Source organism: Ruditapes philippinarum, unplaced genomic scaffold (assembly GCF_026571515.1).
Source record: "Ruditapes philippinarum isolate M1 unplaced genomic scaffold, ASM2657151v2 ctg2418_1_1_1_1, whole genome shotgun sequence".
NCBI classification, from domain to species: Eukaryota; Metazoa; Mollusca; class Bivalvia; order Venerida; family Veneridae; genus Ruditapes; species Ruditapes philippinarum.
Genome location: NW_026864039.1, coordinates 290,221 through 301,370, shown reverse-complemented (window position 1 = coordinate 301,370; position 11,150 = coordinate 290,221). Strand labels below are relative to the sequence as shown.

At 33.0% G+C, this 11,150-nt stretch overlaps 1 protein-coding gene across 1 annotated transcript; it reads left to right on the top strand.

The window, feature by feature from the left end:
* The first annotated feature begins 1,927 nt into the window (after positions 1 to 1,927).
* Positions 1,928 to 6,267, top strand: LOC132724231 (bile salt-activated lipase-like). The gene is made up of 3 exons (XM_060709062.1): positions 1,928 to 3,384; positions 3,842 to 3,995; positions 4,620 to 6,267. The coding sequence occupies exons 1-3, from the start codon at positions 2,010 to 2,012 to the stop codon at positions 4,921 to 4,923; spliced, it is 1,833 nt and encodes a 610-aa protein (XP_060565045.1). The 5' UTR covers positions 1,928 to 2,009; the 3' UTR covers positions 4,924 to 6,267.
* The last annotated feature ends 4,883 nt before the right edge of the window (positions 6,268 to 11,150 follow it).

The following is an 11,150-nucleotide window of genomic DNA, read 5'->3' as shown; positions in this document are numbered from 1 at the left end:
CTACTTCCACGTATAACGGTATTTTAATACGTATTCTTATGCCTATGTAAAAACCGGTTTGATTGCATGGCTAAAATCCGAATAATAAAGAAGGCGAATCTTCAGATCTACATAAAAGAAATAAGTAGATCTGAACTTTAGTCACATTAATATCTGCCTCAATCTCGATCATGCGGATACATGGAAGGCTATTGATTGGCTACAACTTGTAAATATTACATACAGAATATAATAGTACTACGTTTTTTGGTCGTACCATTATGATATAATGGGTTGTGCAAGTTATCTAATTCTTACATTTTGCTTATTTATTGCAATATAATAGAAAAAATTGGGGAAATGGAAAGAAAAACCCGTGTAACATAGTGGTTCTAGCATTCAGATCATGAACAAATGCGTTTCGAGTTAGAATCTGCAAATGCGCACATTTTAGTATGATTTTTTTTCTTGTCGAATAATTTTGTAAAGTTTTAAAATTATTTTGAACTGTGTTCTCAAACAAATGTACGTGTATGAAATTCAAAAAGGAACTATAATCAAGTAACTTGAAAAATATTTAAAACATATAATACAATCAAATAAACAATTACTAAGATTCGACAGGGTCTTTAACGCTATTACGTCGATATAAATGAGTAATGGTTAAGTTTGTTAAATATTCAGGCGATATATACATGTAGTTTGCTTTTATATATAGAATTATCGACACCCACTTTGTCAATATTGATGTGAACAGACAATGAAAAGAAAAGCAAATTCGACTTTTTTATACATGGCAAATGTTAAATAAGGAGTATTAAATTAATAACTAGTATTTGTTATCTGTCGTCTGCTTTGGTGCGAAGAACTAATTATAACTGTGACGAATGGGTAGGTAGTGTAGGCGACCTATATTACAGTTATAGTTATAACTGTGACGGATGGGTAGGCAGAGTAAAAGGAGTATCTTATTACGGGGCAAAATTGAGCACAGTAATTGTGTAGGTCATTTTCCAGCTTAATATGTATTTTTTTTTATAAAAAAGATCTATTTAAAACTCGCTGTGCCGAATATTGCCCTTGAGGCCAAAAAAACAGGTTGTTTGTTTCTTTTGACAGAATTAATAATCTATCTAAAAATTACTTTAAAAAAAACCCCAAAAAATACTTGTCTATGTAATTTTCCAATTTAATGCTGATTGTATGTGGCTGAAATTTTATGAAAATGTAAACTTGATACACAGGCTTGTAAACAGGCTTAATCAAACCGAGCCTGCTACATTTTCTATTTTGCCGTGTTGGGCTTTCTTTCGGGATTCTTATCTTCTCTATTTTACATTGAAATAAAAATGAGAATAACCCAGTACATTTAATTGCTGATAGTGAAGTAATGGAACAGCTGGCTTTACTAATCTCAGATATAACGATGCTTGTGTTTGGATATTCTTTGGGCTGCGTTTCTTGTCATTTTGAGTTTAAAAGCCAACCTTTCTACTGAACAAAACCGCAGTGCATTTTTGTTGTTGTTGTTTTTATTTTGTATGCACATCTCACCAATCCTAATATTCAGTTTAATATACAATTTAACAAAAATAACATTTGAAAAGTTTCTTGCTGCGTTGTTTCATACCACGTCTTTATGTTGTTACATAAATTGGGATCAATGATCCCAATAAGTTTTCTATAGGGAATTCATCTGGTGCTAAAACATATCTCTTATCAAGCCGAGTCATTGATTCTCACCTCTTTCATTTGTTTTAACGATATATCAGAGGTCTTCTTTTACAAGATCATTTAACCTGTTTAAGTTACAAGTTATGCCTATCTATATTATAATATTTTTCGATATGAATCATAATAAAAATTAGCATGTAATGTTTTTTTTCGCAATTATGAACATGAACCGAACCGTAAATAAGTATTGCCTGAATTTAAACAACTTTTAAATCGAGTTACTGCTTAAAATTGATTAGAGATTCAGAGTAGAATATTTTTACCTGTCAACTGTTTAAGAGAACGTTGAAGCGAAAATGTTGAGTTTGCAAACAGCAGTGATTCTAACGTACGTTTCATTTTGTGTTGCACAAACACCAGTATATGTGAACACAACGGTTGGAAATATCATGGGATTTCAAGAGCAGATTACTCTTAACGGAGAACAGAAATTGATTTATAAATTTCTTGGTATTCCGTTTGCCGAATCAACAGGTGGACGAAACAGATTTAGGAAACCGGTTCCGAAAGCTCCATTTAAAGAGACGTTTAACGCAAGTAAGGAACCAGCGGCTTGTTACCAGCAGTCGGAACAATTTAATGCTTTATATAGATATTACGGTGTCTCTGGATTTTCCGAGGATTGTCTGACACTGAACATTTATGTTCCACATGAGCTTCAAGTCAGCGACCTACGACCGGTTATGATTTGGGTGTATGGTGGGGGTTTCGTCCAAGGCGCATCGACAGCATATAAACCTGAAGCGTTAGCCCTATTTGGAAACGTAATCATTGTATCTATCAACTACCGTATAGGTATGCTAGGATTTCTACGTGACCCACACGGAGTTTTTCCTGGAAACCAAGGTCTATGGGACCAGCACCTTGCTTTTAAGTGGGTGCATGATAATATTGAAGCTTTCTTTGGCAGAAAGGAAGAAATAACAATATTTGGCCAATCAGCAGGCGCGGGTTCCGTTATGTTACAAGCATTGTATCCGGGAAATAACGGTTTATTCAAAAGGGTCATCGCAGAAAGTGGTTCTGCAATCGCACCATGGGCTATAAATAAAGCATCAATTTACGATGGATATATCAAAGATCAAGGCTGTGATCCAACTTCAAAAACATTGGCTTCTTGTCTGCAGTCAAGGAATCTTACATCACTACAATCTGATATGACAAGTATTGGTCCAGTTGTAGACGGAGAATTTTTAGTTGCATCTCCCATTGAGATAATGGATGGTACCTCTAGAAAAACTGCTAGAGCTAGAGACTTCTTCGCTTCGTTGGACATACTAATTGGTGCTAATGATATAGATGGCAGTGGATATTACTATCTTTATCAGGCGGCACTTAACCATTCAACACTTGATTTCAATATAACGAAGGACGAATTCAAAGATAAAGTTGTTCCAATTATTATTGATTGGAACCTTTTCCCTGCTGACAAAAACACAAAAGTGGCATTAGAAAAGATTTTGACATATGCATATACCGACTGGAATGACCCGGACAATTACGTCAGTATACGACAAAATGCAATAGATTTACCTACTGACACAATTGCTTTTTCACCAGCGTTTATAACAGTACGTGCGCATGCCAGATTAAATGTCGGAAAGGCGTATTTATACGAGTTTGCAGTGCAAACAAGAACACATATTGTGCCCGTATCTTCGTGGATGAAAGGTACGTTTCTAAATAAATATTTTTTTGTTATTATGAATAATTAATAACTACTTTCTGGTTTTCTTTGCACATAAAACAATGAATAAAAAGATGGTGTTATTTGGACGTACTATAGCTAAAAAAAAGTCTTAACCAAATGAATTGCTTATTTGAACAATTGTATGTACACATTTTTTACTGGGTTAAACTTGCCTGTTTGTTAATGTAATTGATTTTGAAAATCTAAGAGAAACATAATTATGCCGTATTACGAAGCTTTCCAAGCTTTTTGTTATAATTTAGTTACTACTTATCTATGAAATAATACAATAAGTACTGTTCACCTGTTCGCCTGCAACTGAAACCTTAAAAGATGTAATTTGCGACGTCGACTTTTTTTGTTATTCTGTTAGCCGTATATTCTTTTATACGTATATGATTAACTGTCATGTGACAAAGAACATCATTTATGTTTCAGGATCTAATCACGGCGACGATTTACAGTTTGTTTTCGGTCTTCCGTTGCGTGAAAATGTGTCTATGATTGGTATCAGCAATTATAACTTTAGTTCGGAACAAAAGCAAGTAGCTAAAGCAACAATGGCTATGTGGTCAAACTTTGCAAGCTCAGGGTAAGATTTTGTACATTCATGTTTGTTTCAATGTCACGTGTTAGGATTTTGTTGTATTCAACGGCACAGATGAAAAATATGAAGAAAGATATAAGATCTGTAAGGCAAAATTAATTTCCTTCTCCGTCATTCAAATTCACTTCATATTTCGTACGTAATGTAACATACATAATAAAGAAACAACATTTATACAATTATTAAAATATTCATAGAGAAGACCCTTTTAAAGTTCGGAAAAAAGTGTGATGGAATCTGTTTATGGAAGACAGCGATGAATTCAAGCTCTGCCCAAATCTAAAAATACTGGCTTAATTAGAATTTGGCAGTGATTTTGAGAAACAGTCGGTTCCTTAATAAGAAGGCATCAATTTACATGTATTTATTTTAAAAAGCAAATTGTAAAAAATACAGGAAATGACGTCAAGATTTCATGTTCCATACCACTATATTAAGTCCATATACCTACTTTAAAGTCTTATGGAGACTCATTAATGTAGTTCGATACAAAATAAAAAGTAAGTGCAACTACAAAGCAAACATACAATTATGAAACCAAATTTTTGATGCATAGGTACTCTAAATCACGCGATGATACTTATTACAATATATTCCTTCTATTTATAGAAACCCTAACACACCAATGGATATTACAACATTTACGAATACCACGTGGCCAGCATATGATATGACGTCACAGCGTTATTTCCGGATATCCGATCAGATGTCTCCTGCATCAGTCATCGAAGGATTCTATCCTAGGAGAATGGCTTTATGGTCTGACGTAATTCCAGAAATTAGAAGACAACATTGTCCTGACAAAAAGCAACCGGACAATTTAGTCGGATCGGGCGCTGCGCTCTTTGAGCGTCGCTTTGCTTTGTGGATCTTAATTCCCATTCTTTTTATGTCGATAAATGAATTATTGTAGAAACAGACAACTTATCTGCTGTGTTATGCAGATTTAATAACCTTTGATCCCCCTTCAAATTTTCATTTTGTTTATTTATCTCGTTTAGAGCACAAACATGCTTTTATAACTTTTTAGATTACTTTAATCTATTTTTATAAAAAAGAAAACCCCGTTTCCTCTTAAGCTTACCTTGTTGGTTTAAAAAGTGATTAGCCTTTGTCACCAGTGTAGAGCCACGCCACCCCACATATCTGTGCAGTCTGTCTCAGTTCTACAATTGTTGACTGACAAGCTTTAACTTTTCATCTTGATAATCAAAATTGATAATTGACAGCCTTAAAAGTGAAAGTGATAATCAAAATTGATAATTGACAGCCTTAAAAGTGAAAGTGATAATCAAAATTGATAATTGACAGCCTTAAAAGTGAAAGTGATAATCAAAATTGATAATTGACAGCCTTAAAAGTGAAAGTGATAATCAAAATTGATAATTGACAGCCTTAAAAGTGAAAGTGATAATCAAAATTGATAATTGACAGTCTTAAAAGTAAAAGCTAGGCAAATCAATTGAAGACATCAGCAAGTAAAGTGGTAACAAAACTTGCAGCCTCTGTTTGCTCCTATCACAACCGAATATCTGGACTTATTTTTATAATATTCCTATTATACTTCACCATTTTCCCAAGTAGCTACTGAATGTTCATGGACAGTTGTCTAGGTGAATTATGCAGACAAGTTCATCCAAAATGCTTCAAGGTGTTCACGGCTGCTAGATATCCCGTTCTACGAGGTTTTGAATAAACAAATTGGATTTGTTACGAAACGGGAACATTCAGGAGAATAACGATGCACGCAATTATGAAGAAAATCATTATTTTTCATTTTGATCATTTTTTTCACTTTGATAAATATTGAATTTTTTGAATTTATATATAAATGTAATAATTAATGACAATTGTTTCATTCCAAGGAGAGAGTTTCTAAAAAAAAGTTCTAGCTCTCTACTTAATCCTTTTTGCATGCAATTGTAATTGTATTGTGTATATATGTTTGATTGAAATAAATATTGTTTAATAGAGATAATTATAGAATCCCCACAGAACGTACGAAACGACAAAATTGATAATGTTGCAGGCTTGGTTTGATTGGTCTTGTTCATGGACGGTAATGAAAGGTGCAAGTCACCGTCAACGCCCCTAGCGCAGACTGAATCAAAATTCAACATTTAATCATGGTAATGGTGACATTTTTAATTTAAAAACATCCGCAGATGTGTTCATGCGGCGGTCATCATGGAACCTTCAACTTGACACTTTCGTGCCATTTCATGAAAAGCGGCGTATGGTCCCCAAGTAAAAGAATGCGGGTGCCCTAAACAAGAAAACAATGGGCGTAACAAAATAAAGTAGAATTTTGAAATTTGATTAGAGATTATAAAGCTTGCATATCGCAGATAAGCTGTCAAATGACAAATTTAAAAAGCAGACCGCATATTTTTAAGATGATTAAACAGTATTCAAGTGAGAAATACTGGAACCACACAACTAGAAAATACCCGAATAGAAAGAACTAATAATTATCACAAGCACACAACAATAATGTCGTGCTGAGCGATCTTTAAGTATCGAAAATATAACATGCCTGATTAGATGTACGGGACGACTTTTTACAGCCTCCACACAGCACAAACAACGATGATGTGGCGATAAAATCCTTAAAGAACGCCCAAAACTACAAAATTGAAAATGTTGCAGGCTCAATGAAACTAATAGCAATAAACCGATTATAAGAAACTATCGGATTTTATTTAAAATAAAATCCGATATTATTGTTCTTATCTTTATTAATGTAAATGAAAGATTTTCCATTTTAGAGTTAATAAACCAAACATACACTACACACAAAATTGTACTTGGTGCTCTTCAATGGTAAATATTTTGAAATGATTAATTTCGAAATGTTCAGGAGTAGATTTTAATGTAAAAGAAGATAAAATATGATAAACAAGATCAACAAGGAAAGGCGGCGTTCAATGAACGCAACCCCCATATGACCCAGCAACAAGAACCAATGGCAAGGAGCCCAGGCGGACCCCAAACATAAAAAGGACAGGGCAAAGACAGGTTAATCATTAAATGATAAATAATTTGTAACTGATTAGGAATTCAAAGAAAATAATAATAGGCCCACAAAGGGGAAGGGGACCGGGGAAGGGGGGGGGGGTTAATCAAATAAATAAAAACTAGAGGCAATGGGGAAGATACTTACCGTAGACGAGAAAACAACAAGGGACACAAGCAAAAGTGTCACCAAAACAGTATTAAACAACATAGACATACATCTGAGGAACCTGCAATTTTATGTATAACCCTCATATTACGATGTTGCAGAAGATTTCATAAAATGAAAATATAAAACCATCAATAAAAATGAATTATACATGTAATAATTTTATTACGTTCTGATTGGGACATGTTTAAACATAATCATTTGTACTACCATTGTTACATCATTTGCTCTAAATTAACAGATCGTCACAGAAAAACTTTTTTCTCGAAGATAATACAACACATTTTACAAATCAATGTAACAGTTTAGACACTTTACATTTCGAGAAGCGTTAAAAATCCATACATTAAAAGTAAATATCTGATGTTGCAATATTTTATTTTATTGCTCTTTTCAGACTTTCTGCATGTCTATTGTCAAGAAATCAACATTTCATTTGTAATAATAGCTGCTGGTAAACGAGAAGATGTCAAATATGAAAGCATCTACAACATTATATTGTTCAAAATTGCAAATAAACACAAGGGAAATGAAGGCTATCACTTAGACATACATGTTAGCTTTATATTGATACTATATTCTTTAAATATGTTAACTTTAGTTTTTTTTATAGCTCACTATACATTGTCAACTCATAAACTGTAATACAAAACTGATTTGGAGAAGACAAGTCTGCCATAAAAATACGATCGTGCCTCCTTGGCTAGGGTTTAAATAATATTTGGATATATAATGGACAGAGTGAAATGTGTTTTTCACCACTTATTTCTTGGTTCAATAGATTTAAATATAATTTAATTTCGACTAAAGATGCATACCATGCCCTTCGGACTAAAACAACAACCTGAAATAGTTTATACCGATGTAAGATACACGACTAAAGCTAGTCTCCTTGGCATCTCATTAAGAGCAGCTCATACCTTTCTTAAACGTGATTTGAAAATGAGAAGGATCTGTACTAGATGGATTACCAATTTAATGACATGGGCAGAAAAAGGCTCGCGTGCAATGTGCTCAAATTTCAGAAAACAGAATTTCTAAGGAATGCCCAAAATGGCAAAATTGAAAATGTTGCAGGTTCGGTATGATTTAGCCTATTCTTTAACGGCACTGCAGGTTACCGTCCACGCCCCTAGCACCAGCTTAGGCAAATTTCAACATTTAAACCTTAAAATTATTAAATTTTCCATTTTAGAAACATCCGAAGGTGTTTTCATACGGCAGGTTTCATGATAATTTCAATGTGACACTTTCGTGTCATTCCTTGAAGCGGCGCATGGTCTCTAAATAAAAGAAAGTGTGTGCCCGTAATGAGAAAACTATGGTCATGCTAAATTATTGCTTAAACAGGATCTAAATTACAATGCACGCTCTTTTGCAATGTCAAAACTGGTGAGGAAATATGGATTCGTTTTTATGAGTCAAATTGAAACACCAAAACAAGATTTGGGCTACATAGTATGTCAAAAGACCAAGCACTAGTATACAGAAGTTAACATATGCCATTTTCTTTACAACTCGGGCTCCTGCCATTCGGGTAGTGTTCCAAAATGTAAATCTGTTTATAAAAGTTTTATAAGACAAATGTTCTCGAAAACTTAAAAATACTTTCGAAATCGATGGCCCGCAAACAGGTATGGTCAACACAATAACGAGAGTCATCGCACAAGACGTTTAGGTGCAAACTTTCTGAAGCGGAAAAAAGTCAATGTGCTCCCTCATCTTCCGTATTTACCTTGCCTTGCTCTTCGCGGCTTCTTCTTTTTTCAAAGATAAAATAAAAATTAAAAAAACTTTTAGATTGAAATATTGTTCAACGCAAACACCTGCAATATTTCAGTGTCTTAATAGTATTCTTAAAAAGTACTATGAAAATGCCCTCAAAGATTGGATTCGGAAACTTTGTATATCTGTCGGAGATGATGTTTTTTAGTGAAAACTACTAAGAATCAAATTATACTTGCTTTGATGCAATTATATTTGAAAACTCATCGTATTTCGTTTTGTGTGTACCAAACAGAAGGTTACAGTGAACATTTATTTGTCGGGTTTTACATGTTAATATTTCAAATTCTAGCAATTACAAGCAATACATAAGGACTACTAAGTAAAGCAAGAATTCGGACAAGGTTCATTTAGCAATAACATTGATCAATAATGCATAAAATTTTATTTCAGATCAAATATAAATTTGTTCACTTGCATTTCAATGTAGAAATAAAACAAAATACAATATGCAAAAATATAACAGTTGAAGTTATCCTATTGTTATATAATTATCCATTAAACAAACGTTTGCCTAACATATGACAAAATGTGCAATGAAACAAATATCTAAATGTCTTAACATGGAAACGTAAACTATCTGTAACAAAATATAAATGTAATTAAAAACATTCTAATTAATTTTAATTCAAATAATTATTTTAGTTTTACTTTTAGTTATTTAGTTGTTTAGTTCCAACATATATCCTTATGCTCTAATTCGTTACACTCAAACGAGCATAAATCATTTACATTCTTCAGTAATACACCTTTGAAATAATAAACAACACAACACAGAGTTTAAAGAGGCTAGAGGGAGTATTTGTAAGCCGTCTTGTCTCCGCTAACCGTTTATTTTCCCAACCAAACAAAGACAAAATTCTGGATATAAATCTACATATCAATTTTTGTTAAGACAAAAGTCCAAAAAAGCTTCCATATGACTTATAGTAATAAATTTTCTAAGCAAATTCATCTGCTAAAATATGCCAAATACTTCGTGTAAAAATAAAGAAATATAAACTTTCCAATATAACTGAATAAGAGAGTTTTGTAAAAACAGAAGCTTTTGGAAATGTTCGAAAGTCAGGTTGCTGCGAGCGGGATACCTAACCCTACTCCAACGTGGGAGGGGGAGGTATTGTTGAAGGATGAATCCAGGCTCAAGACCAACGGCTCCTTCGAACCTACCTGACATAAAACCCAAATTTAGCGGTCTAAATTTTTTTGTCATAATGGAAAAAGGAAACGAATTTTGAAAATTTTAAATAGACAAAGACACAGATAATTTCTCCCTGAAATAGACTCATTTCATGTACATAATTATATGAAAACAGAATAATAATTCACAATGAATCAAAATGGAATTAAATGAATATGGCTCACAGATTTTGAAAGTCCATTATTTATTTTGCGTATAAAGACACATGTTTACTTTGCTCCGAGCTGTTCATAATCCTGAAAAAGAAAACAATTGTAAGAAACATTTACAAAACTTCTGTATAATATAATCGAAAATTTTTCAATATTTTCGGAAATTTCACATCTAAACGGCTTGACATATAAACCTTGAATGCCCGCTTTACTAATTACAAGAAACTCGTGCACTATTGCCGCAAAAAACATAACTTCCGATTACTTCCTTATAAGGAAATATTAAGTTACGGTGTATGATTCCGATAATAAATACATTTATGTTCTTAAACTTAACCAGAAAATGTTCAAAACTCTAGGCAATAAGCAATAATATATAGTTAACTTTCTCTATTGAGGAGCATTTTACTGCATCATCTTATAAAGAGCGGAATTATTCAAGCAACCAGACTTGAGAGGAACCTGTTTCATGTAATAAGGGTCACTTTGAAATTTTTTTTTAACTTTTCAACATAAAAATAATCTTATGGAAGAAAATGAAATTACTTGAAAATTGAAAACTGATTTCATTGACTAATGAAAGTTACAACAACGAATCTTTACATCAATTTAAACATTGTAACTCTTAACAACATCATTCTTACATTTTTTGTTTTCATTGTTCTCTCGAGAAAGAGAAATGTTAAGTGCTGTGTGGCGCTGCCATAAAAAGTTGTCCAATACTACATCTGAGTGTTGCTGCAATACGTTGAATGTTAAACACTGTTCAATGTTTCATGTGAGAGGTGTCGCACTTTTCATTATCTCTTTTAAACAGA